This window comes from Candida jiufengensis (assembly GCF_024610255.1).
Source record: "Candida jiufengensis strain CBS 10846 chromosome Unknown scaffold8, whole genome shotgun sequence".
Classification (NCBI taxonomy): Eukaryota; Fungi; Ascomycota; class Pichiomycetes; order Serinales; family Debaryomycetaceae; genus Lodderomyces; species Lodderomyces jiufengensis.
The window spans coordinates 182703-210698 of NW_026261555.1; the positions used below are offsets into that span (position 1 = coordinate 182703).

Here is a 27996-nt window from a genome sequence, read left to right on the forward strand (position 1 = left end):
AGCCTCATAAAAACTGCCTAATTTGAACTCTGATTTATATTTTTTCAATCAACAAAGCCGCACTACTTACTTAATTTATACATTGGAAATATGCTCAATAATAAAAAATATTTTATTGAGCAAATTTTAAATTATCAAATAAAGAATTAAGATAGAAGTTACAAAAAAATGAATTAATTAATCAAATCATATTCATATGAATGAGATTTATATTATAGAAATCAAATTATGAAACAATTTATATAAAAACTTACTCATATTACTTTCGTTTCTTTATACCAAATATAACTAGAGCAAATTTCATTATATTTCTTTTAGACTTCAATAAGTTTCTTTTCAATTCAAAATTAACATCAGTCTATTCAATTTAAATTTTATAAATAAGTCTTAAAATTCCCTAGATCTTAAATTTTGCATTCATATTAGATCATTAGATTATAGCATATCAATTAAATTAGCATAACAACTAAAATAAATATTCTCCCTTTACAAAATGAATTATAAAAGACATGCAGGACATGATGATTCTGGTTCTTCAACAATGGATATGGGATCAATGATAATGACTTCAACAATGGATATGATTATGGCAACTACTACTGCTACTTCAAATAATACTAGTGATATGAGTGGGATGGATCATGGTAGTATGAAAATGGGAATGCATATGTGGTTTACAACAGAATATAAAGATTATCCAGTTATATTTAAAAATCTTTCAGCAAATAATGGTGGTGGAGCATTTGGTATATTTGTTTTATTATTTTTTGCTGCATTTTTTGCAAGATTTCTAGAATTTATTCGTAATTATTTAGAAGAAGTTGTTTGGAATAATTCAAAATATGAAGAATTTGAAAATGGAGTTGTTGGACATTCTCCTACTTTACCTTTGAGTGGTCAAAATAAAAATACTATAACTGATGAAAGTATAGATAAAAATTTAACTCATGATGAAAATGATTCTGAAATAAATTCTCATGAATCAACCACCACTAACCAGAATAGATGTTCTAAAAAATCAAATATATCAACTGCAAGTACTATAATGAGAGATGTTATAAGATTAATACTTTGCATTATACCTGATTTATTTGCTTATACTTTGATGTTGGCTGCTATGACTTATACCTTGGTTTATTTCTTTGCTGTTGTTATTGGATCTGGTGTTGGAAGATTTGTTAGTGAAAGATTAATGGAAAGATTTAGAATTAAAAGAAAACCACAAATGTTTACTTGTTGCTAAAGAAAAAGAGTACATAGAATTTTAATATACTAATAACTAATAAAAAAATGAAGTAGTCAATTCATAATTTTTTGTTGTTATGAAATCTATAAATTTTCATATAATAATTCTTTTAATCTATATTCTTCATTAGCTTCATCAATTTCTTGCCAATTACCAATAAATTCATCACCTCTTATAATACCAGGTAATGTTTTACCATTTGATTGTCTTTTCCATATTTTTTTAGCTTCTTCATCTGTACCTAAATCTCTATATTCAAATTTTATATTATTGGCTTGTAAAATTGTTGCTAATCTATTTGTTCTTGGCATAATTTGCATACCTCCTGCTAATGATGTAAATAAATAAATTGGTAATGATTCAAGATGTTTACGAATTTCTTCTGGTGATATATCTAAATCATCTAAATTATCTTCGTTAGTGGTGGTGGTGGTAGTAGATTTAGCATTTTTTTCAGCTGATTCTTGTTGAGCTTGTTCATCTTTTGGAATTTTACCTTCTGATTCTTGTTTAGCTTCTTTCTTGATATGCTTTGCACCTTCTGCTTCTTCTTTTTCTTGTTTTTCTAATTCAGCTGGACCATCAACATCACCAGATGATTGAATTAAAGTTTCTTCAGGATCTACTAATGCTTGATTTGGTTCTAATTTTTTAACATTTTCAGGTTCTTTTGTTTCATGATCTTCTTTCGTAACCGATTTAATTTCTTCTTCTCCACCTTCAATTAATGTTGACTTATTTTTTTCAGCAGATTCTAATTCTGCTTCTTCATCTTTTGGTAATTTACCTTTTTTTTCTTCTTCGGCTTCTTCTTTATTTTCTTTTGCACCTTCTTTTTCATCTTCTTCTAATTCATTTAATTCTTCTGGTCCATCTGCATTATCAGCACCTTCTAATAATACTGGTTTATCACTTGGTTTTTCTAATTTATCTGATTCATCTGGTATTTTATTAGTTGGTTCTTGTTTTTCCTCCTTCTTCAATGGACTTTCTCCAGATTTTTCAATTTTTTCGTTAGCTTCTTCTTTTGCTTCTTTATTTCCTGTGCTTATACCCTCTTTTTCTAATTCACTTTCATCTACTCTTTCATATGGATCATCACTAGTTAATGCACCTTCTACTTTTAATGGTTCTGGATCAGCGTCATCTTTTTCATTTCCATCGGATTTTGCTTTCTTTGCATCTTCATCGATTAAATTTTCATAAGTTTCTGTAGATTTGGTAGAAGAATTATCTGCAGGTTCGGAAGTTTCTGACTTTGTTTGTGGTGACGTTTTTGAAACTGGCTCAGAAATTTCAGATTTTGCTGATTTTGATTCTGAAACACTTTTCTCATTTTCTTTTGGTTCTTTTATTTCCGGCACGGATTTCTCTTTCTCATCATCTTTTCTTTCATCTTCTTCAGTTAATGGTAAAAAATTAGAATTAGTATCACCATGCAAGACTTCTTCAACCATTGTATCCAATTGTTCAATCGATGCATAAGGATCATCAGTGACTAATGCACCTTCTTCAACTAAAGTATCAACGTTTGCATCATTTTTTTCATCCATTGGTGTTGGATGTCTTGCCCTTGATCTTGATCTTGAGATAGATCTTAAATAATTTGTAGAGGAGATAGATCTTGATGAATATAAATTATTTGATGGTTCAAATTCAGTATGTGGTGAATCAACTTCAAAATTTGTATAATCTCCAGTTGTTACTAATGATGGGTCACGTGTGACGGGATTCGATTCATAATCACTTATAAATGCTGGATTCTTATCTTTTGCTTCTTGTTCTGCTTTTTTAGCTTCTGCTATAGCTATAGATTCTCCCATTGTCGGTCTTGATTGTCTAGAACGTCTATCATCATCTTCTTCTGCTTCAGCTAATTGTTTATCTTCTGCTGAAAATTCAGGTGGTAGTTCATATTTTTCCGGTTCATCACCATGAATGTTTTTATATGAATCACCTCTTGCTAAATGAGTTTTTGTTTTATTTGCATTAGTTGATGATCTTGAACTTGAACGTTCACCAGCTCTTGATGATGGATTTGCTGATCTTGATCTTGATCTTGGTCTATCAGTGAAAAAAGTTGGAGTATGAATATGACCTTCAGATCTTTGTTGTTGAGCAGCTGACATTTGAGTTTGTGGTTTATATGGTGAAGTTTTGGAACCTTCTTTAAATGAAGAAGTTGATCTTGGTAGTTTTTCGAGATCATAAGACTTTACATGACTTAATAAATCTTGATGACTTTTGATATCTTGATCAATTTGATATTCTGACAAATCCGGAGTTGAATAATCTTCTTGTTTATAAAATGAAGAAGCTGCATTTTTAGGAGTTTCTGGAAGATCAATTGATGTTGGTTTTGTAATTTTGGCTTCGGTAGAATCTTCCTTTTTTGGTTGTTCTTTGCCTTCTAAATCATTAGCTCTTTCAATTGATCCTTGTTCCTTTTTTGGATCCTCATTTTCTTTCGATATATATTTAGCATCAGTTTTAACTGAACCATCACTATCTAAATACTTTTCAAAATCCTCTTCAGAATTTAATAAAGCACCTTCCCCAATTAAATCATCTAATGAGGCTGCAATTGCTGGATTCAATTTACTTAATTTACTTTTAGTGTTTTTGGATTTATATTTTTCAGGGTGAATATAATTTCTATGTGGAGAATCATCAGCAGATCTAATTGATGATCCAACTAATGAAGGAGATTCTGATCTTTCGGCGGTTGCCAATCTATCTTCGTAATCCATTATGAGTTATTCTTTGAGAATTTAAAAAAGTGGTTGTCAATAATTGAGTGATTTAAATAAAATCGTTACGTACTTAATTTTTTTGATAACGTTTCAAGTGTCGAACGATCAAAAAAAAAAAAGAACGAGTGACTCAAATCTGGACTCACTGTTGCTATTAACTCAATCTCTTTGCAATTGACCCGACTAGTATATATTCAGGTTGATTTGAAATAGTTGGAGAGGCTGTAGTACAAATAATGTACGTTTCTCAGAGTAAATGCGTAGCAACTAGTTCAAACAATTCAAGTTCATAACATAATTGGGGTAGCAATATCCGGTTGAACAAATTGTTCTTTTACTTCGAGAAAAGAGAATGACCAGAAAGCTAGAAAATTATTAGACGTTATTTTGTTTCCATAAAGGCGATTCCTAGAAGTTCGTACGCCTTTTATACATAAAGGTTACATTTAGATTACATTCAAATTTTAATTGATTGGACGAGAAACAATTAATACCCCAGATTTCGTGATAAGGTACATCTCAATAAAATTTCGAGTATAAATATTTAATAAATGTGCCTTATCTCAAGTACAAAATACCTGGAAGCAGTAAAGTAGATGATTAATTAGTATTTTGTATGTATTCAATGATCACTTCAAATTGAGCAAGTCTCTACAAAATTAAATTTTTTTGCAACACTACAAGCGTTGATTTTTAAAATGGTATAAAGCCAACCCTAAGATCATAATTCCAAGTCATAAAATGCAAGTAGGAAAATCTTAAGAGTTCCCATAACCTCGATTTAAAATCTACAAGTAGTTTGGATTATCCCTATTCATCCGAAATGTTTCAATTACAATACAGAATGAAAATTTTAAAAAGTAGTAATCCCAATAAAAAGTCACTATAAACTATTCACTTTAAAAAACTTTTCAGAAAAGAAATATATCTATTGAATAGTTTTACAATTTTTGGGAAAATTATTGTCTAACACCAGAAAATCTTAGAAGCTAGTCAAGTAGGTAGTCTTCACTTAATAGTTAACAATATACGTACAATTGTATGATATAGAATAAATTCTAAATTTACGATTCTATTATCAGTTCACGATTGCAACTAGTAAAAGAGATGAAATTTTGAATACACTATTTCGTTACACCAAAGTCTAATTGTCCTCGGGTATCAAAATCAATTTGGTCTCTCTCAAAGTACGAATATAATCCAATAGAAAGGAACATCATTACGAACATAATTATATGAATATAGGATTGAATAACTTTGAATTTTGAAAAAAAAGTCTAACGATCTATAGGCGCTTTTTTATATGCATAAATTCAAATCTCAAATTATTCATAGAGATTACCAAAAATAAAAAATTATTGACTTCAACTTCAAAATTCCCTTAAACAATTGAATGAATTAAAGATCAACATCTTTTCTAATTAAACCCTATTTTTAATTCATTGATCATTCAAAATGGTTAGTTAACTTAATTCAATGTCTTAATTTCGGTTTAATAATAATATAGTGTGTAATAAAACTCAAATTTGTAATTTCTAGCACGTTCGCCACTAAAAAAAATTTATTTATAAATACATATTGATATAAAAATATTAAATCAAGTACTATTTATAAAATCATTAAAAACAACTATACATAACGACAATTAACAATGCCTAGACAAAGAAGATCAGCTCCAGCTCCAAGACAACAAACAAGATCAGCACATACAGCAGCAGCACCATCATCATATGGTCAACAACATCATTCGTCATATCCAGCAGCTCATCCACAAACACAACAAAGACAACCAGGATTATTTGGACAAATGGCATCAACAGCTGCTGGTGTTGCAGTAGGTTCAACTATTGGTCATACTTTAGGTGCTGGTATAACTGGAATGTTTGGTGGTAGATCCGAAGCTCCAGTAGAACAACAACATCAACAACAAGATTTAACTCAATATCAACAACAACAATCATATGTTGGTCAACAAGAACAAACAAGACAATGTGATGTTGATGCAAGAAATTTTACTAGATGTTTAGAAGAAAATGATGGTAATATGCAAACTTGTGGTTATTATTTACAACAATTAAAAGCTTGTCAAGAAGCTTCAAGACAATATTAAGAAATAAAAATTATATTTATATAGGTTTCATGTTAATAGTAAAATTAAAATTATATTATTTATAAACTAATCAAAATTTATTTATTAAAAAACAAAACAACTAAATAACAACTTAAAGTCTATTTATTTCTTTGATGATTTAGTAGTTGATGAATAATACCAATAACCACCACCACCTAAACCTAATAAAGCTAATATTCCATAAATTCCAGTATTAGAATTTTCAGTTGATTGTGATTGACCTTCATTATGTAAATTATCATGTTCAATATCTTCAACAATTGGAGATTGTTTATCAACTTTTTCAGTTTTATGATCAATTTCATTTTCACCTAAATTTATTACATTTGCATTGTTAATATTTGGATTTATTGAAGATTGTAAATATTGATCATGATTTTGAGATTTTTTTGATTTCTTAACTTTTGTAGTATTTAAAGATGAATCAATTGGACTACTACCTTTATCTTCATGATATTCAGGTTCTGCACCAACATGTTCACCACCATGTAATACAGCTGCATTATTTGCTTCAACTTTTATACTTGAATTTGATTCTTTATTAAATAATTCTCTTTCTACTTTTTTAACTTTTTCTTGTGCTATATCTTGTTTAACTGCTTCTTTAGAAATAGGTGGAACTTTTGGTTCTGAAGTTTTAGGAATAAAATCATATTTAAATTCCCATTCATTTATTGATGTTTGTGATGGTAATCTAAAAGAATCAATTGTTGATTGATCTCCTTTTGCATATCTTTTAGCAGTATTTGATAAGCATCTTTTATTTATTTGATATACGGATTTAATTGATTGTTTAAACATTTTTAATTTAAATAGTTTAAGTCAATTGATTAGATAATTTTATTAAACAATTGATGAACTTGATTAATTTTAAGTCGTTGAGAAAATTAATTATTGTAATACTAGAGGATGAATGTGAAATTTCTTAAATATTAAATTTATAATTGCAATGTAGTTGGTAGCGTCGATTTCTCAATTGTTAAGTAAAGTTAAAAAGTGGGGAGTAAAATAGAAATTAAATTCCGATCTTATCTTTGAAAAATAAAGTTATAATATTTCAATTTCAAACATTAAATTACGTCAAATTAAAATACTTCTTTTTTATAAATACTAGTACTTCTATTATTTTCAGTTTATTAATTACTAATTAATGCAATTCTATTAAATATCACATCTTTGCATTGGGATTATCATTATGAAGATTAAATGAACCAGATCTACTTAATAAATCTTCAAGGTATAAAGAGGGAGGTCTTAATGTAGTCTGAACACTTGAATTTCCATTACCAATACTGGATTGATTTAAATCACTTTCTCCAACTGATGTTATTGTATTTGAATCTAAATATGGACCTAATGGACCTAATGGTTTGAACAACAGTCCAACTGATGAATTATTATTTTGTAAATATATTGATGACGTATTATTGTTTAATTGTAATGATTTATATTCTAAACTTGGATTTAAAAACATTGATTTTCTAAATTGTTGTTTATCACTTAATAAATGAGATTGTAATGATTTACCTTGTTGTGAACTTGTTGATGAAGAATCTATAAATGATGTAGTTCTTGATCTTATAGGAAATGAATAATTTGATGATAATTCATTAAAATTATTAAATGTATTTGTTGAATAATAAATCTCTTTTTCCAATTGTGCTTTCGATGAATAGATATAATGAGTTATTATTCGATATAGTATTATTCCTAATGATATTGCTCCTAATATTGACCCTACTATTATAAATACTAAATTCAGTGGCAAGTTAGATACATTTATATAAGGATTTATTTGATTCTTCGGTATAGATGTTATTGATAAACTTGGCTCTGATGATAATCTAGGTAATGAAGGCATTGAAGTTGTAGTTGTGGGTGAATCATCTCTTTTAATATATGAAGATAGTATGGTGGACATTTGATGATGATGATGATGATGATGTAAATGATTCATTTCGAATCTAAAAATTTAATGATGTAACAGAAATATACTTGAGCAGTTTTAAAGTTAAAAAATTACTTCAATGACGATCAATAGAAGATTATAGTTTAATAATATAGTCCTAATCATTATCATTTTAGGGTCTATAATTAAATTGAAATTTACGGGAAACTTTAAGACGTGTTGTTAATATTATTGTTCTAACTTTTTGTACCATCGATTCGATGTAGAATAGATAATGTTTGTATCTATTGTTCTAAAAAAACACGAATTAAGACTTGACATAAATCCTAAATTGTTTATAAGTATTAATTTATTGTGCATTTAGTAGATAAATTTCAAATTATTAAATCTAAGATTTTCAAAATAGAAGGTTTCAAGTTAAAGGTTTGTGTAATTTGATTTTTTTGTTATGATACTAATTAATAAATCTTACATATTAATTAGTTTTCTTTATAAACGCGTCTTAATATATTAATATTAACGTGTTTTGTTATTGGGTTATAACATGCATTTTATTTCAAAGGAGATCTTAACTTGTATTAAGAAAGAGTAGCAACTATAACTCTGAAAGTAAAAAAGCAGATGGTTTGAGCGTACGGCAAAGAAATAGAAATCAATTAAACAAGTTTATAAATATTTTATTAAAATTTTATTAGAATTTAATAATTTAATAAATAATATAGTATAATTATAAATATGTTAGTTATTTAATTTTTTTCATTTCAATTCATTTCATCATTTAGAATCTCCAATTTTCATCAACAGATTCAATAGCCCATTTAAATTTATCTCTTAAAGTTTTTGTAAATAATTTTTCAATTGGAACATCAAATTTTTTAGAAAACATAACAGTTAATCTTGGATCTATATAATTCATTTTTGATGTACCTAAAGAAACTTCTGAATTATCTTCTTTATCTTTTAGGGATAAATTTGTTGATATTATTCTATTTTCTATTGTTTCTATTTGAGTTTTTAATTTATCAATTGTTATTTTTGATGAAATTTCAAATTTTCCAGTTTTTAATTCTTTTTTATATTCTTTTGATAATTCCTCAATTTTATCTAATTTATCTTTTATATCTGTTTTTTTTAATAATGGTTTTTTTTCAATTTTTAATTTTTCATTATCTCTTTCTAATTTTTTTAATGCTTGTTCTTTTTGTCTTTCAATTATTGATTCATGAATTAATTGAATATCTTCTTTTGTTAAATCATCGATTTCTTCAAAATATTTTGGATCTTTCTTTTTTAATTTTGGTTCTAATTGTATAATCATTTTTTTCAATCTTATTTTTTGCCATAAAAATTCTTTTAATTTATCATTAATCTTTTGTATTGTATTTCCATGAGTTTTACTAACTGTACGTTGATGATTACATAATATAGCAACTGTTCTATTTGCTGCATTAAATTTAACTACTTTTTCAGCTACGGTACCTTCGTTCGTAATTAAATCTAATTGATCTTGCATTGTTTTGGAAGCATTATAAGTACGAAATACTTTTGCAGTTAATCCTTTCATATAATTTTGTAATTGTTTATTGACCATTGATGGATTAATTCGATCAAATAAATCATCACCTGGTTGTTTGGGGGATTTTTTAAAAATTCTTAAATTTTTGAAAACTTGATCTGTAACTTCAACTTCTTGATAAAATCTTATTGAATCTTTACCTAAGAAATCAAATATAACTTTATTTGGTTTTTTCAAAGTTATATGTTCAAATCTTAATGAACAACAACCAACTGTATCAGCTTCATCATCCCCCTTTTCACCACCAGCTCTTAAAGCATAAACATCAATTAAATACATTGCAGTTGCCATTTGACGATCCTGCATTTTTTCTGATTTTAACATTTTAGTATAATCTTTTCTAATAGCATCAACATGATGTCTTAATTGTCTTGCAGTTTCAAATTTTTTAAAATCTGATTGACCTTTAATTGATGAATTTGCTGCAAATCTAACATATTTAAAAGAATCTGCAATATTTTCTTTCCACATAGCTAACCAAGTAACTTCATTATCATGTCTTACTTCAGCCCATTTATGACCTTCTGGTGGTGATGGTACAGGTACATTTGCACTTAAATTTAATGTAACTTGTTCTGGTAATACTCTTCTTTTTAATTTACCTGTTTTAGGATGTGCACCACGACCTCTAAATAATCCAGGAGGTTCAATTCTAAAATTTCCAACTAATTCTTTTCTACCATTTAATAAACAAGTCTTGAAAGGTTCTTCAATTCTTTCTTTTTCTTCTTTGATTCTTTTCTTTTCATCTTTTGACATTGCTTTTTTCTCATCTCTTTGTTTTTCAAAATATGAATGCATTTTAGTAAAATCTAATTTCTCAAAATTTGTAATTTTTATTTCACCTAATCCTCCACATTCTTTAATAACTTGTTTAAAATCTTGAAAGAAATTCTTTTGGAAAACTGGGTTTTTAGCATGATCAGTTTCAATCATTGCACCATAAAATCCAGCTACTTCTTCTGCTTCCAATGGTAAATTTACTGGTTTTCCATCATAATATAATTTCACATAAGAAGGTAATGGTTCATAAGCTGGTGGAAACATAACACCATTGTGCTCTAGTGAAGTCCATTTAATTTCTCCATCATGTTCATCTTGTGCTTCCCACCATTTATATCCTTCATCTTCTTCTTCATCTTCCCCTTCCGCTGTGTCCCTATCTGTTGCTGGTGTTTTCTCTTTCTTTGGTTTAACTTCTTTCTTAGGTTTAGTTTCCTTCTTAATTTTTGATTCCTTCTTTGGTTTTACTTCCTTTTTAGGTTTTGTTACTTTAGATGATGATTCCTTTTTTGATTTTGGTTTTGGTTTTGATTTTGATTCTTTTTTAATTGCTGATCCATTAGTTTTTGCCTTTTTGGATAATGGTACATCATCATCATATTCTTCATCTGAATCAATTGAATTTTTTTTCCTTTTAGTTGATTGATTTAATGGGGTATCTTCATCTGAATCATCTGAGTCATTTGTAGTTGGAGTAGTTGATGGTGAGTTCGATTCCCTCGAAGATTTTGATGATTGTAATTGTGATAATGACAATTCTTCTTCTGAATCTGAAGAACTCATGATTGAAGTTTTAAATTATTTTGGTGAATAAGCTTCTCTTGAAATTAAAAATGAATGTTGTGGTAGACTCTTTGATTGATTCTGTAGAGTAATAAGTAATAAATATGTAATTATTCAAATAATATAAATTTTCAATTGTTGTTAATTGTAAAATGAATAAATTGATGGTTGTAAAAAAGATTCTTGTATATTATAAAAATTTAACGTGTATTATTTTTTCTCTCTCTAAAATTTATTAATTATTGTATTTCAGATTTAGTTTTGTATTTACGAGAAAGATTTAAGAGTTTCAACAAATGCATTTTTATTCGGATTGTTTATTTGAATCAAGAACGATAAGAACTTGGTTTAATAATAGGTTTGATACACAATTTCCTGAATTAGTTATTTCTTACTGACATGTATAATGATTTGTTTCAAGTTGAAAGTATAAATAATCATCATATGTGTTTTACTTTTTCTTCTCACTTTCTGTTTAATTAGCTACAAGACCATAAACTACATTGACTTAACACAAATAAATCTTAAGTTTAAAGATACTATTTTTAACTTGACTTGCTTATAGTGTTTATAGTCAAACTCAGTCATGAGATGTACAAAAGCCTGGAACATTTAATGTGATTGATTGACTGCCATATATAAATAATATTGAAATGTATCTTCATTTGACTTGCCACTTCGCTATAAACTCTAATTCCGAGTGATAGAAGCCAACTCAAACATATATTCAATCAGAGGAAGTGATTTTTTCTGCAAATTCTAGAATTCATGAATAGAACTTCGTTCAAAATATTAAAGTGTTGCAAAAGTCCCATAAATAATTAGGCAAATATTAATAGAAGGTAGTTTCAAAATAGCTGTCAAAAATTATGGGAAATGTGACAATAAACCGTAACTCGAGGTCTTGAACAAAATTTTACGGTTATATTATAGTATAGTAGATCAAGATCCAAAATATTATATCTGTACCTTGATGCATATGTCTAATTGCAATGTAGTGTCATTCTGATTTTTCATCAATTGCTTGGAAATCTACAAAGTAAGATCTAGTTAGTGCAAGTTTTGTGAAGAATATTATAGATAGTTCCTGGCTGGTCATGGACAACAATTAACCCATCGCTTATTGTCCTTGATTATTGTCGAAAAATGTATATTGAAAATGTAAAATCATAATTGGAACAAGCGAAAAAAAAGTATTACTTTGAAATAATACTTATGAATCCCAGGTTATGATCCACAAATTAAGGCTAGGCATTTAGCTTATCAAATTTAAATTGATCTGCTACTGTAACATGATATATATGGTTATAGATTGAAAGAAATATAATCTTTACAAATATCTGAAGGTTACTAACCTATAAGATTAGATCATACTTAAGTTCAACAACTAAATCAAAAGCTAATTAAATTATAGTATTTAAGTTGTAACAGTAAGGCAAATTTAAATAAACTAAGAAAAGTAAAAAGAAATAAAGAAAAGAACTAAAAAATCTTGAAATGACGGCAATTGTAAAAAATTATTAATATATTTTCTTATTAATTAATGAATTAATTGAAAATTTAAGTGGCATTTAAATTTAAACTTATTTAATTCGCGATGAGATGCCTCTCTTCACTAAAATAGATTAAATGCCTTAGATTTATTAAAAGTTTGATCTAAACACTATATTATCTTCTTATCGATTAATGTTTCACTTCAATTACAACTTCTTGTGGGGTGTTAACTTGATTCATCTATTATTCAAACAACTTGTAACGTATAAAATATAAGCTTATTGTGGTTAAGTTTGTTATAATTGCTCATTTAACCTGGTACACATAAAATTACAATCGGATCATCCATCAAAAATTTGATAGAAAATTACAGTATACAAATAGAAATTAAATATAAGTCAAATGACATGAATCTTTAACTTGGTCCCCTTATCCCTAATTATAATATTTAAATTATAAAATTAAATAAATTGAATATTATATGTGTGATTAAGTTACACAAATATGCCAGGCAGTAAGAAAATTTCTTTTTTTCTTGTCAAAATTACTTCAAACATGCTACCAAGTTTTTTATCAATATAATTTTGCAATTCATATAATAGCCGCTCAATATCTTCTTTCAAATTAATTTTTTTAAAAATATTGTTGATTCTTGCTTCATTTCCAAAATTTCCATTAAAATGAGTGAATATCCAAATAAAGATAGTATACCAACAAATGAAAAAGTACTAAATGGAGAAGGTAGTAATAACTTTTCATCAACAGCAACACCACAAACATCACATTTTCAAACTATAAATCCTATTAATTCATTGAAATATGAAAATAAAGAAAAACAAACTGACTTTGTATCAAATGCTGATATTGATGAGAATTTATCAAATTTTGAACAAGAGAAGGTGCAAAGAGGTTTGAAGAGTAGACATATCTCAATGATTACTTTGGGAGGAACAATTGGAACTGGTTTGTTCATTAGTACTGGAAATATGATTAGTACTTCAGGACCAATACTAAGTTTGATATCCTTTGTATTTTTTACAACCATAGCTTGGAGTGTCACTGCTTCGCTTGGTGAAATGGCTACGTATGCGCCCCTTTCATCTTCGTTTACACAATTTGCTGCAAGATGGATAAGCAAGTCTAATGCTTCTGCGTTAGGCTATCTCTACTGGTTCTCCTGGCTGTTGACCTACGCGTTAGAGCTCTCAGTTGTTGGAGAAGTCATTGAATTTTGGACAGACGCAGTTCCTTTGGCAGCTTGGATATCAATTTTTTTTGTTATCATTCCTATTTTCAATTTTTTCCCAGTTAAATTTTATGGAGAATTTGAATTTTGGATAGCTTCAATTAAAGTAATCGCAGTTTTCGGATGGATTATTTATGCGCTTTGTATGGTATGTGGTGCTGGAAAGCAAGGTCCTGTTGGTTTCAGATATTGGAGGAACGGTTATGGTTGGGGTCCCTCAGATATGGTTTCTGATGTAGGAACATCAAGATTTTTAGGATGGGTGTCATCTTTAATTAGTGCTGCTTTTACTTTTCAAGGAACAGAATTAGTAGGTATCACTGCTGGAGAAGCTGATAATCCAAGAAGAGCTGTGCCAAGTGCTATCAGAAAGGTATTGTTTAGAGTATTAATATTTTATGTTTTGAGTATGTTCTTTATGGGTTTGTTAGTTCCATATAATGATCCTAGATTAAGTGGTGGATCATACACTTCAAATTCACCATTTATTGTTGCCATGATTAATTCTGGAACTAATGTATTACCTCATATTTTCAATGCTGTTATTTTAACTACTATTATATCAGCTGCTAATTCAAATGTTTATGTTGGTTCAAGAATTCTTTATGGTTTAGCTGAAGCAGGGGTAGGACCAAAATTTTTTATGAAAGTTAATCGTGGAGGTGTACCTTTTATATCAGTTATAATAACAGCTGCTTTTGGTGCTTTGGGTTATTTAGCAGTTTCAAAAAATGGTCAAAATGCTTTTAATTGGTTATTGAATATTACAGCAGCTGCAGGATTAATATGTTGGGGTTTTATTTCAGTAACACATATTAGATTCATAAAAGTTTTGAAAAGTAGAGGTATTAGCAGAGATTCATTACCATACAAAGCATCGTTAATGCCTTATGCTGCTATTTATGCATGTTTTTTTATTTTTTTGATTACACTTATTCAAGGATATGCTTCATTCGTCAATAGTTTTAGTGTTACTGATTTTTTTACTGCATATATTTCAGTTATTTTATTCGTGGTATTATGGATTGGCTTTCAAATTTACTTTCATGGGTTTAGTACTAAATGGGGTGATTATTTGATTCCATTAGATGATTGTGATATTGATACAGGAGTCAGAGAAATTGATGAATTGGAATATGAATATAAACCACCATCTAATTTATGGGAAAAATTTTGGGATTTTGTTGCGTAAATAGTACTTTTATACATGAATATAAACATTTTAAATGTTATAGACGTCATAATCTCTCATGCGAATAACAGCTTGAAGACTATAGTTCATAAATCTAAAGCTTTTTTACCATGCATAACATAGTTTATAACAGGCAGGATATACTACAATGTAAGAGAATATTTTTACATATAAAACAAGATCGATTTTCGTTTGCATTTACTTATACTTTGAAATTATGCTAGTCATTAATCTCTTCAATTGCCAGTTCCATTTTCATTAATCTCTTTAATTCTTTATATTTCGCTTGGCAAGCAGTAGGAGCTCTCCCTTCAAATCTAGCTGCCACCAAATTGAATTTAAGACCAGCAGACTTATCACTTATTTTATTTCTTAATTCAGCACGTTGAGCAAAACTTAAATTTTCTAATTCTTCATCGACTTGCTTAGCTACTTCTAAAAGATGTATTTCTTCAGCTGTTGTCCACCAAATTAATCTTTCTTTCTCTGGTTGATATATGAAAGTTCCATCTTCATCCTTACTCAAGATACCACTTATTTGCCAGCTTTCAAACATAGTAGATAATGATTTTCTAGTTTCTCCTGGAAAAAAAAAGGCAACAACAGCCCATCTACGTTTAATGATACCATTAGTTTTTTTAACTTGAAATAATGGATGATTAGCAAATTTTAATATGATTTGCAATAGTTCAGGAGAATATCTTCCTTCAACACGACTAGAAAATTTCCCGGGAATTGTTTGATTAGCAAAATTTATCATCTTTTGTACCTTCATTTCTTCTGCAAGTCTTCTGTTTTTTATTAACTCTTTACTTTTTTCCCTTTCCTGGATGAGATCTTTGAATGAATCTGTCAATTTACCATCATCTGCTATCCCGTTTTTTTCTCTGATGTAATTGTAAAAATTTCTAAGTTGCAATTTGCTGTATTGGCTATACTCATCTTTTAAAACTAATATATCCCATTTATTTAACAGATTTTCTACCTCCTTGTAGTGGTTTAAAAAATTTTTAGTAAATTCAACATCATAATGAATTTTTTGTTTAATGAAATTTGTAAATTCAAACTTTTTTGTAGCTTCTGAAAACTTAATGACCTTATTTGCTTCGAGAGATTGATAAGCTCTCATCATTTGTCTCCTGGTCCATTGGGGGAAAATATTTAATATTTTTTGCCATTGGATAATAACACTTTCCACAATTTTCAAATTTTGATTGATGAAACTAACTAGCAAAGCATCAACACCTGAAATAAATTTGTCCTGTGGGATAAGTTTGACGGTTTCATATTTATTATTAAGTTGAGTAAGTAGTTTAGATTTAAATTGATTAGCTTTTAAAGTATTTGCTTTTATCAAATAATCTTGCAATTTATTGTATTTTTTGCTTCTTTGTGTTGCATTGGAAAAACTAAATTTCAGTTCATCATCTTCCTCTTCTTCCTCTTCCTCTTCCTCTTCTTCTTCTTCTTCTTCATCAACATCAACATCTCCAACGTTATCAATTTCAATACCATTATCAATATTCTTTTCATAATTTCCATTTTTACTTAACCTAAAATCATTATTCATTTGTATGAAAAAGTTAATTAAATCATAATCAGTTGATTGATCCTCATATTCTTCCAAATTTTTGATTAATGACATTTTATGTTCACCTATAGCATGAGTGGAGATTTTATCAAATTTTAGGCAATTTTCTGTGAAAAAAGGAAGGAGGTTTTTTGTAATGTAAAGGTGATCCAAACACTTATGTGATATACGATGGTAATTTGTGAAGTAATTCTTGTTATATGATTGTTCAAATAAATCCACCATGTCATTGTCTTCAAGTAATTTGTTTATCTGGACGGTGGTATTTTGATCAGTTGAGGTGATGGTACCTTCTATAGTTTTACCTGAATTAGCATCTGTTCCAATTATGATATATGGTAAACCTTTAATACATTCATTAAGTTTTGTTATAATTTGAGTCCTTAAACATGCATTGTTTGCTGGTAGATATAAACTAATCAACTTGATTTTTTTACCAGCTAAAGTATCATTATTCATAATAGAATTTTCAATTTGTTTAAAATTAATTGAAACATCAGCAATTCTTGTATTTAATGGTAATTGATCAAAATTTATTTTATTTGTGAATAAATTCTCATTGGACGAATTGGTATTAATATAAACTTGATCAGAAAATGGAGTAAAGTTGTCATTATCAAATTGTTGTGAAATTATTAAAGAATCAGTTAATTCATAAGGTGGTAATTTTTTTTGATTTAAAGCTAATGTTGTCGATCCATTCTTGGATCTAATGATTTGAACATCATCAGCATCATTTGAATTTTTTAATAGTTGCAATAAGTTGTTGTCTGTTGTTTCATGAATAAATGATAATCCTGTAAATAAAAAATTCAACTTGGGGTTACTTGATCTTCCACAATTCTTATTAAATATTGAATATGAAGGTGTATCATCACTATTTGGTTTTGAGTTTTTAAAAGTGGGGAACTTGAAATTTTTCATTTTATATTGTCCTGGTATTCTTGGTTCCTTTTTGACAACTAAATTTCTGAGTTTTGTATAATCTTTTTCAGATTTTGAATCATTTGTGTCTTCATGGATTGAAAATGGTAATTGTTGGGCTAACATTTTGTTTAATTTTGAAACATTTCTGGTTTTAGAAGTGGTTGAGTTTATTTCATTCGGTTGTAAAACATTTTCATCTTCATCAATTGAAAGAATGATCTTTTTCTTATCTTTTTTGTTCAATTTGTTGGATATTGGTTTTGCTGGTTTCAATTTATCTAATTGTGAAATATTTTCTTTATCATCAATTGCAGAAGCAGAAACTAATTCTTCATTTGAAGAATTATAATTATTATTTAAAACTAAGGTACGAGCAGCAGATAAAGTGTTTTGTTTTTTTTGAACTGCTGTATTAATTCCAAGTGATAAAATATTTGGATTTGAATTTGTTTTAACTTTTTTAAATTTCGGATAATTGATTATTTTTTTACCACTAATTCTTTCTTCTTCACTGTCACTATCTGTAACATAATCTTCATCTTTTGTTTCATCATCTAATACACCAAAGGGATTAGTAGTAGTTGTATTGATTATGTTTGTATTGACTGATTTGGGTTTTCTTAATCTTTTTCTTTTGTTAGCGCCAGTCCAACCTGAATGAGTTGTATCTTGGACTATTTCAATAGTATCATCATCTTCAATAGTTTTTGTAGTATTTTCTTCATCATCAATGATAATAGGATTAGTTGATGTTCCATCTTGAATGGCATTTTTGATTGAACCCCCACCTTGTGTAATAAAGTTTTTGATTTTCACCATCAGTTAAATGAAAAAAAAGATTGATTTGAATTGAACTAAAAGATGATTATATTAAAATACGGATACACTTCACTGAGTTATAAAGCAAATGATTTGGTGTGTAAATTACTTTGTATATCTTAAAATTTTTAATTTGGGAATGTAAAAAATATTATGTGTTTCAAAAAAAACGGGGAAAATCAAAATTCAAGATTACAATTCTTCAAAACTTACCAATTTTAAATCGAGTGCATAAAATAATCCCCAACCATTGTTTTGAATGTATCAAGTTTAACAGAGTAAAATTAAAACATGGAGTATGGTTTAGACATTAGACTTTTTGGGTAAAACTTATCTCTTTCAATGATGTTAGATCAATTGTTTCATCATTTGATTCAAGTTCTACGTCAAAATCAGCAGTTAGAAAGTATTTGCTGCTGAGGTTATTATCACTCACAAACAGTATGCTTCAATTGTCAAGTGGTAATTTTTCCTAACTGAGCTATAGCTAATTGTTTAAAGAAAAGGTTAATCATAAAATTTCAACAAAGAATTACTCTCCAAACTTGGTTTTACAACTCAAATTCGAAACATAAATAAAACTTTTTAGCGCATAACAATTGCAAGTGGACTTAAACAAAGATTGTGGGTTAAATAAATCGTGAAAATATCAAGTTTCTTATAGAATGGTTTGTTAGTGATCCAAGATGCAAAGTGAAAACAAATAAAATAAAAAAATAAAGATGTGTAATAAAAGTCAAATATGAAACAGGTATCATTCTTTCTGCGTATTGGTAGCATTACATTACTAATATTAGGTTTTAGGTTAGTTATTTTAAATTAATCTTTTAATTTTCAATGAATAAATTAAATTATAACCTTTTCAAATGAAGAAACAATTTAAAAAAAATCATCAACATAATTTTATATTTAAAATTCAAAAATTAAAGTTAAATGAATTAAAAAAAAAAATGTAAAAAATAATATTTTATCTCCTTAAATTTATTTTTTCTTTTAAATTTAATTAGTCTATATTAAATTTCTTTTTTTGCTCACCTAATAAAGTCGTCCACAATAAGTTTGTAATATGCTATGGGGTATAAATTTGATGGGAAAATCCTCAAGAAACGGTTATTTAATGCTGTCATATTTTTTTATTGCAAATGTGTGTGTTAATCTTTCTTTTTTAACCCCCACTAATTTAAACCTTGAGCTGTTCTAAATGAACCATATCTCATATGAAGTATATGAGTTTTTTTTTGGCTTTGATATACTATTATAATAACAAAGTTACACAAATATAAATATCCAGTAATTTAACATCTTGTGCATGGACAATCACATTAGTTAAGCATTACGGTCTGATTAGACCTTAATTGTTGAACGGCTGAAGTATATGGGAATTACGAGGGCACAAATTTGATATAATATCTTTGTTGTTGGAGTCTAGTCCATAGCATTTTCAAGATATCACTCACGGTGATATTTAATAATATAAAATTACTTTTAAATTTTAAGTTTTTCCATCCGGTGCCGACTGCAACAAATTTTTACAGAAAATTCTCTAGTTGTATGGTGAATTGTCAAAAACACGATGAAGTGTATATTGAACTATCTCACCCCTATGGTAAACCGTTTAGAGTATGTTTTTGTAGGACTCGGTGCCTGTTTGCATTAAACGAATTCTGGTGCGGCTTGATCCCTAATGTAAAAGTTCTCCATTTATTTTTAAAATATGATAATTTAGCTACAGCAATACTGAGAACACACTTACAAGAAGCAATAACACTAGCGTTATTTCGTGTAAAAATGAAGTTTAGTAGAGATCAAATAATGACTTTTCCGTGGTTTGAATTAAAAAATAAATGAATAAAAAAATTAGTCTAAGCAATAAGATCAAAAGAATCAAACCAGATGCCTCAAAGATCATAATACAGTCAAAGTAATGCATTAAGGAAATTGAAGATAGAAGCGAGAAGTATGATGGATTGTTCAAAGATATTTTAAAATCAAATGTCAATGTTGGATCTCCGAAAGCAACTGAAGGAAAAGACAAAACTCATCATGAAGTAGCATATCACTAGAATCAAGTTTTTGGAAATCATCAATGAATTCATCGGTGATATTGTTGTTAGCAATGGTAATTATGCTCCAGATGTTGACAATCAGGTAAATAATAATGATTCTAATAATTATTGTGACAATATTGTTGATAATATTGGTTAGGAAGTTCATTCTGTCTCAATAGCTGCTCCTAAATCAAACTCTAAGAATGCTGATAATTTAAGAGAAGTGAGTAGATGTGCTATGGATAGACTTTCAAACTCCAGGTTTCATATTTAAAAAATTATAATTTTTCTTAGTTAGTCATGGTGAATCGTTTATTTTTATCCGTTGCTTACAAGAAGAACAAGTTAGGCTTAAGGTTCTTTACCTTATTCTAAGGTCATCTTCAATTTTATAGAGTCATTTCGTATTAATTGAATATAGCTTTATTTGGCAAGGAAAGGCTAATGCTTTGATAAATGTTTGCTGTACGTTCATATGATGAAAGGAGAGACTTTATGCTGTGTCAAATCAAATTATTCTCGTCAAATGCTTAACTGCTCAAATCGTAGGGAATCAAGTGAAGTCTAGATGTAATTGTCCAACATTTGTAGTTTAGACATTTTAATGAATGTAGATCAATTTCTTCTTAATTCTTTTTGCTAAAATTGAATACCTCGTAGTTTAAATTTTGCAGCAAACAATTTGGTAGCTCATCTGAAACTTATGAAGTGTTTAAACTAAAAAACTGTAAGTTTATATTTTTTAAGAGTATATATTTAGGAATTATGTATTTAAATTACATTATTTTTATTGATTCATTAAATTACTTTGTATAAATATCATGTATATATTTATGTAACTATATCATCAATTTTTTTAATTAAATCATTATATTTTCCTTTATTAAACAGTGAACCATTACCATCAGCTAATTTTTCACTATATATCAATCTTGCTAAGTTATAATATTGAGATTTAGTAAAATTTAAAGTTTTTGATTTAATTTTGCTTAAAAGACTGAATTCATTTAATGCAAACATTTCAAAATATAATGTTGATTTATTAAAATCGATAAGTTCTGGTTTTGATGATAAACTTCTTAACATTTGTTGTAACGTTGATATATTTAATAAAATTCTTTTCACTCCATTAGCGTTTATTTTGTGAATTTTTGTTGAACCTTGAATTATTAAATCGTTTAAGAATTGACTGTACCCAATAAAAATACTTTCTTTATCATCTTCTTTTAATGTATTACCTAATTTATTATCAACATTGAAAACTTCTTGATTTAATGTTACAATATATGGATCAGCATCTCCTGGTTCAGTTGTTGGAACCCAATTCATAACATTAAATGATAAATTAATGTAGTACAATGCTTTACTTCTTAATTCATAACGTAATGCTAATAAAGTTTGATCTTTTATACTTTCAAAGCATGATATTACATCATCAAATTGAATCATCTTATCTGAATTTAAAGCTAGGCATATATTATGTTGAAGTATATCTGAAGAATTGGCAGTAAATTTCACTGTTGAACGACCATTTTCCAAAAATGACCAATTATACCTCATCTTATCTGAAGTTGATATAACCACTGATTTATTCTGTTCATCATCGTATACACTACGATTTGATTGTTTTTTGATTAGGATTAACCATGATAATATCCAAGTAGTGGTTAACAATAAATACACAACTTGTGAAAAAGTTTGTTCATCCAACAAATCATCTTTATTGAGCACCAAATCTTGAAATTCTTGTAGCAACATTCCACTTTCAGAAGCTATAAATTTTGGTAAATCTGATTGTAATTCAACTAATGAATGGTCTAAAATAATAGTACCACTAATTTCAGTAAGTGTATGCATTTTCATCCATTTACTTATTTTAAGTATTGGTCTATGAGACCCACTACCTTCATTTGATAATAAATCTTGAAACAATTTTTGATATTCAGTTGCAAAATTTTGTAATATTTGTAAAACAGAATTTGATATATCTGCTCTATAAGTCATCGACGTGTTAAACATTAAACAAAGTTCAAGAAATAATTTTTTAAAGTTAAATGCATTTTCATATACCGTGAAATTAGAATTAAATTTACCCATGGTTGTTTCACTTAATATTTGTAGCTCAGTATCTTGATTTAATGAGAGTAAATCAAGTTTCAATCCAGATGGTTCATTTGGTTTCAGATCAAATGCATATGATCCACCAACTTTATCTCCAAATACCACATCTATTGTTTCTTTAAAATATGTCATAAAATTAGATCTCATAAATTCATTGAAAAAATCAATAGCAATATGATTTGATGTGTTGTTACTAAAATTTGAAAAAATTCTGGTGGTACCTTCAATAAAAATTAAAAATGACTCTAAAATGATTCTCATGTTAAGTAAATTTTTAGGAACTAAAACTTCAATTTCAGTACTAAATGCTTCATCTTCAAAATAAGGTGTTCTCATATTTAAAACTTCTTTATTGTCATCATCATCTAGGTGGAAACCAGGGAAAATATCAACTAATGATTCTGAAAATTCTTGCGCTGATTTAGTTGAACCCCAATCAACATTTTCAAACTCAAATAATTTGTTTTGACGTGAAATCTTTTTACTTTGATCTATTGGATCAAGTATTTTATTGGATTTATCATCATGAATATAATTTAATATTAAATTTTTCACCTCTAGTTTTGTACTTTCCCATACTCGCATAAGACCTTCGGTATTTACATGTGGCTTTTTCGAATGAGTTTCATCTTGTTCAATTAGTGATACTATTTGACTGATGACTTTATGTTTTTGGATTGTCATTAAAGATTTAACAACCACGGACCCAAAAAGCTCTTGTAAAATTATAACTGCTGAATCATTGAAACTATGGCGACCAATGATATCAAATAAGGACTCTGTTTCTAGATATTGAATTTTTGACAATTTAGATAATGCATGACCATTTCTCGATTTAACTGCTTCTGTAGTTCTTGATATCAAGTCATTTATTTCCAGATGATTTGATTCAATCAAAGTGTTAACTACTTGACTTAATCTACCTAATTTTGATGCTGTCAACAAAAGCATGTAAATGTAGTAAAATGATTCATTATTTGGATTCAGGGTACTATCTAATAATATTTTGTAGTCAATTGATCCATCGTTACTTATGCTACGTTTATGCAATCTTGGTAATTGATTTGAAATAAATGATTTCACTGGAGTTGTCAAATAATCGACTGTTTCCGTTATATCCAAATTTGCTGAATTATGAACATATTGTTCTAAATTTTCCAGTTTTAATAATGCAATAAATGATGCTAAAAAGGGACTATTTGAAGTCATAAGTGCTTGCCAAGATGAAACACCAGCACTATTAACAGATCTACTGTTTTTCATATATATTTCATTCTGTAATTCATCAACTATCATATCATATAACTTATTCGATTGTTGTTCCAAATAAATTTTTATGGTATTCATTGCAGGTAATGACCATAAACTATATTTTTCAGCTAATTTATAACCTTTTGCTATAACGTCATAAATTTCATGGATCTTTTTTTCAGTAATCAATTGATCAATTTCCTCAGGTATTTTATTCAATTCAGTCATAGCATCTAGGATATCAATCAGTTCTGAATATCTTGCAGAAGTTTCTGACAACTCTGCTAATACTGCACTTCTATCAGAAAGTTCTTTATGTGTTGAGTCCAAAAATGTTTTAATGACTTCTGAATCTTGTTGTGATTGATTTAAAGTAGATAATAGCATATGATATGATCCAATACTATTATTAAACAATTCATAATGATCTTTCACTACACTTCTTAACGCCTTTTCAGTTGAATTTTTCATTCTTTGAAATTCTTTTAATCGATGAGCCATTCCGACTGAAGAATCATCTAAAAGTGATATTGCAAATTCAATTGGATTTGCATCATTTTCTAGTATTCGTGGCCAATCGTATTTTATAGTGTTGTGTATTTCTTTTAATGCATAAATTGAGTTTTCTTTAGCCTGAATTTTATGTTCATGTTGTGGTATAGTAAACGATAGTCTTCTCGATGACATTAATATATAGTTGTTGAAAGTGATAGTAGTTGTAGGGCCTATTGGTAATTATGTTACAAAATTGGTTTTTTCTATCTCGTTTGGTCAAGAATCCGTTGAAAATTATTATTATCTTTTGACAACAAAAATTCCTAATAGTAACAGAGTTAATTAAAGATATTGAACTAGAAGATTTGGAAAAATAAAGGACCAACTTTGAGCTGCTCTATCAAGTTTTAACATTTCATGTTAATATACACGTGAGAATACAGATTTGAAACGAGTGATTTCTGAAGGGGATACAATAAACTTTAGGCATTGTGGTTCAAATGATCAAACTACAATGATTATCTTCCTACTTCATCATTTGATAGGCATAGCCTTATCAAACGGTAGTCTGTTCTTGTAAATTTGACTTCTTGATCGAATTTGTATGTAAATTTTAATAATGTACAACATTGAGCACAATAATAATAATTATACGATACGCGTATCGAGTATTAAATAAAAAATTATTTATAGGTTATAAATAATTAAAATAGCATACACATACAACAACCAGATATCATACGCTCATTACATATTCAATCGTTTACATACATGGTTTTAACTGATACAGTTCAAGTATCATAGATATCAAAAAACCAAGATGAGGAAAAAAATCCCACTATCAGAAATTGAAAATTCATCTACTACGTCTACACCGACTAATGACAGAATTTTTATAAATAAACCTCCAACAAACTCACAGATTAAAACTCAAAGAGCAGCCCACGTGAATAATGATTCTCGCATACTACCTCAGCAATCAAACTCTTTTCCAGTGGCTGTCCAATCGTCATCTTTACAATCAGGTAATCAAATTTATAATCGTTCATCACCAATCACAAATTTAAACGGATCAACTAATTCGTCTCATCAATTTAATAATAATTTCCAACCAACTACGGGAACTTTCATACCGCAGCAACCACCACCACAAAATCATTTCATTTCATCATCACCCAATAATCTTCCACGTCAAAATCCATATCGACAAAATATACCACCACACTATAATCCAAACTTTAATACTTTCAATCAAACCCCTCCTCATATACCAGTTCAGAATCGAACAGACACAAGCACACAGCGAGTAACTGTCTTCAACAACTATTCATCTCCATCTACAGCTAACTTGTCCCAAAATAATAGTCAAACAGTGACAACTATAAATTTAGCAAATGGTCAAAATCAAAATATTAGTATAAATATCGTCAGCAATAGCTCACCCAATATTAATATTCGAAGTTCATCAAGTCAACAATTATTTGTCAATGACAGTTCACCTTCTTTTCCTCAAATGGGAACTTTTAGATCATCTCCATCAAATACGAATAGATATCCAAGATCTAACCAAGATTTGTCGAATGGACAAAGAGTTTATAATAATTCTACTATAATGAGTAGTAGTCCACTTTCGAATTCCGTTGTCAATAGACCTATACAAAATAGAGCTCAAATTACCAATGCTCCAAATAGGAGAACGAATACTGCACCTGCAACCAATATGGCTCATATTGATCAATCAACAGCCCTTCAGCACCGACTTCAACACCTACCTCAACTTCTACCTCAACACCTACCTCAACAACCAACTCAACAACCAACTCAACTACCAACTCAACAACCAACTCAACAACCAACTCAACAACCATCAAAACTAAGTATACCTATAGAAAATCCAACTAATGCATTAATTAGATCAGCCTCAGAGAAAACTAATGAATTATTGACTACTTCAAGACCTTCAACCACGTCAACTAATCCCGTTGTTATTGAATTATCTGACGACGAAGAAGAAGAAAAAATGAAAGATCTTGAGCTCGAGTATAAAAGAAGATTGAACAGTATAAAGAAAGGTGGCAGAGATCAAGCGATACCAACTGCTACTGGATTACTGCAAGATATTTCAGTCATAGTTTTAGATAGTGATGACGAAGAAGAACAATCACCAACAGTCAAGAATTCACAAAAATCGAGAATACTACCTATTTCTTCACCAATACAGCCACAAATACCTAAGAAATTTGATTCAGATCCAATATCGAATTCGTCATTTTCTTTTCTGAAGCCAGTCGAAAATGAACCACACGAAAGTTCGCAAAAATTAAAAGAACTACCTAAATTGCCAGAATTTGTAAATTGGTTAAGCTCTGACGATGAAGATGATACAGCACCAAAAAAATCAACCGTTCCAGCAAGACCAACAATCAACAAAAACTTACTAACCGCCAATCAGCCATCTGTTCAAACCTCAAAACCCAAAAAAAATGATTTACAACCAGTCAGAAGAGCAAATTCAACAATAAGTGAATCAATTCCACGACCAACAACCACTATCAATTTACAACCAGTGAAGAGAGCGAATACTACTCAAGCTAGTGAGACTACTTCTTCTCAACCTAAAAAAGCTAAAAGAAGTAAAACTGATTATTTGATTGCAGAGTTACCTAAGATTGATAATCATGAATTTACATCAAAAGATTTACAAGAAGCTAATAGAGTTACCAGAAAGAAAGAAGAACTTCATAGTGAAATGGAACTTTGGTTTAATGCTGCATTCAGAGAGTTATTTAAAGATCATATGGAAGAGTTCAAACTGACAACAAATGAATCCAAATTTGAATTACCAATTATATATTGGAAAAGAAATGTTAAAGCTGAATATATTAAAGAGAAGGATTATTTCATTCCATGTACACCGAAAAAGGTTGTTCAAAAAACTTTTGTCATTTATTATACTGCTGACGAATTTATCGGTAAACTAGTAGATAAATCTTTAAAAGAAGATGTTAACAAAGCTGAAAGATTGATGTATGAAGAAGCAACGAATAAGTACCATATAATTGTAATGGTTGAATGTTATGATCAATTAATAAACAAAATTAAAGCGTTCAAGCAAAGACAATTTAGATCTCAAGTATTACTGGGCATGAATGCTGATGAACAAAACAAAAGAAGAAAAGCAGATGATCAATTATCTCAATGTCCAGAACCTAGCGAAATTGAAAAAATGGTTAATAGAATTCAACTAGATTTAAAGATAAATATCTTTACAACAAGATCACGTCAAGAATCTTTAATGTGGTTGAACTCATTCACATATACCATTGCATCTTCATTATATGATAAATATGAAAGAAATGAAAAACTAGCTAACTTAGGGATCGTTAAATCAGGAAGTGATACAAAAGCTACATTTATACAATCAATACAACAATTCACAAGAATGACGCAACAAAAAGCTGAAATCTTGTATTTTTCTCATAAATCAATGCATCAAGTATATACAAAACTAAGAACTGATGGTAGTATAGGTAAAGATCTTGCTGGTAGGAATATTGTACCCCCAACTGTTGATAATGCAATGCTTAATTTTTTTACATCAGATGACCCAAATAAAGCAATAAATTAGAGA

At 28.5% G+C, this 27996-nt stretch overlaps 10 protein-coding genes across 10 annotated transcripts; 4 read left to right on the forward strand and 6 right to left on the reverse strand. All coding sequences in view use genetic code 12, as the record gives it.

Annotated features, from left to right (window-relative positions):
- Positions 1–493: 493 nt before the first annotated feature.
- CTR1 (high-affinity Cu transporter) lies at positions 494–1243 on the forward strand (the record flags this gene model as incomplete). The annotated part of the gene is made up of 1 exon (XM_051764561.1): positions 494–1243. One exon carries the CDS (start codon positions 494–496, stop codon positions 1241–1243), a length of 750 nt encoding a protein of 249 aa, XP_051622383.1.
- Positions 1244–1329: 86 nt separating this feature from the next.
- Positions 1330–3996, reverse strand: KGF54_000393 (uncharacterized protein; the record flags this gene model as incomplete). Its single annotated transcript, XM_051764572.1, has 1 exon — positions 1330–3996. The coding sequence occupies one exon, from the start codon at positions 3994–3996 to the stop codon at positions 1330–1332; it is 2667 nt and encodes an 888-aa protein (XP_051622384.1).
- Positions 3997–5650: 1654 nt separating this feature from the next.
- On the forward strand, positions 5651–6109 carry KGF54_000394 (uncharacterized protein; the record flags this gene model as incomplete). The annotated part of the gene is made up of 1 exon (XM_051764583.1): positions 5651–6109. One exon carries the CDS (start codon positions 5651–5653, stop codon positions 6107–6109), a length of 459 nt encoding a protein of 152 aa, XP_051622385.1.
- A 123-nt stretch (positions 6110–6232) lies between these two features.
- On the reverse strand, positions 6233–6931 carry KGF54_000395 (uncharacterized protein; the record flags this gene model as incomplete). The annotated part of the gene is made up of 1 exon (XM_051764594.1): positions 6233–6931. The coding sequence occupies one exon, from the start codon at positions 6929–6931 to the stop codon at positions 6233–6235; it is 699 nt and encodes a 232-aa protein (XP_051622386.1).
- Positions 6932–7298: 367 nt separating this feature from the next.
- On the reverse strand, positions 7299–8051 carry KGF54_000396 (pheromone-regulated protein; the record flags this gene model as incomplete). The annotated part of the gene is made up of 1 exon (XM_051764605.1): positions 7299–8051. One exon carries the CDS (start codon positions 8049–8051, stop codon positions 7299–7301), a length of 753 nt encoding a protein of 250 aa, XP_051622387.1.
- Positions 8052–8817: 766 nt separating this feature from the next.
- Positions 8818–11181, reverse strand: TOP1 (DNA topoisomerase 1; the record flags this gene model as incomplete). The annotated part of the gene is made up of 1 exon (XM_051764616.1): positions 8818–11181. The coding sequence occupies one exon, from the start codon at positions 11179–11181 to the stop codon at positions 8818–8820; it is 2364 nt and encodes a 787-aa protein (XP_051622388.1).
- Positions 11182–13355: 2174 nt separating this feature from the next.
- Positions 13356–15113, forward strand: KGF54_000398 (CAN1; the record flags this gene model as incomplete). The annotated part of the gene is made up of 1 exon (XM_051764627.1): positions 13356–15113. One exon carries the CDS (start codon positions 13356–13358, stop codon positions 15111–15113), a length of 1758 nt encoding a protein of 585 aa, XP_051622389.1.
- A 220-nt stretch (positions 15114–15333) lies between these two features.
- On the reverse strand, positions 15334–18450 carry KGF54_000399 (uncharacterized protein; the record flags this gene model as incomplete). Its single annotated transcript, XM_051764638.1, has 1 exon — positions 15334–18450. The coding sequence occupies one exon, from the start codon at positions 18448–18450 to the stop codon at positions 15334–15336; it is 3117 nt and encodes a 1038-aa protein (XP_051622390.1).
- A 2879-nt stretch (positions 18451–21329) lies between these two features.
- Positions 21330–24557, reverse strand: SEC8 (exocyst subunit; the record flags this gene model as incomplete). Its single annotated transcript, XM_051764651.1, has 1 exon — positions 21330–24557. One exon carries the CDS (start codon positions 24555–24557, stop codon positions 21330–21332), a length of 3228 nt encoding a protein of 1075 aa, XP_051622391.1.
- A 628-nt stretch (positions 24558–25185) lies between these two features.
- Positions 25186–27993, forward strand: KGF54_000401 (uncharacterized protein; the record flags this gene model as incomplete). Its single annotated transcript, XM_051764662.1, has 1 exon — positions 25186–27993. The coding sequence occupies one exon, from the start codon at positions 25186–25188 to the stop codon at positions 27991–27993; it is 2808 nt and encodes a 935-aa protein (XP_051622392.1).
- Positions 27994–27996: the final 3 nt, after the last annotated feature.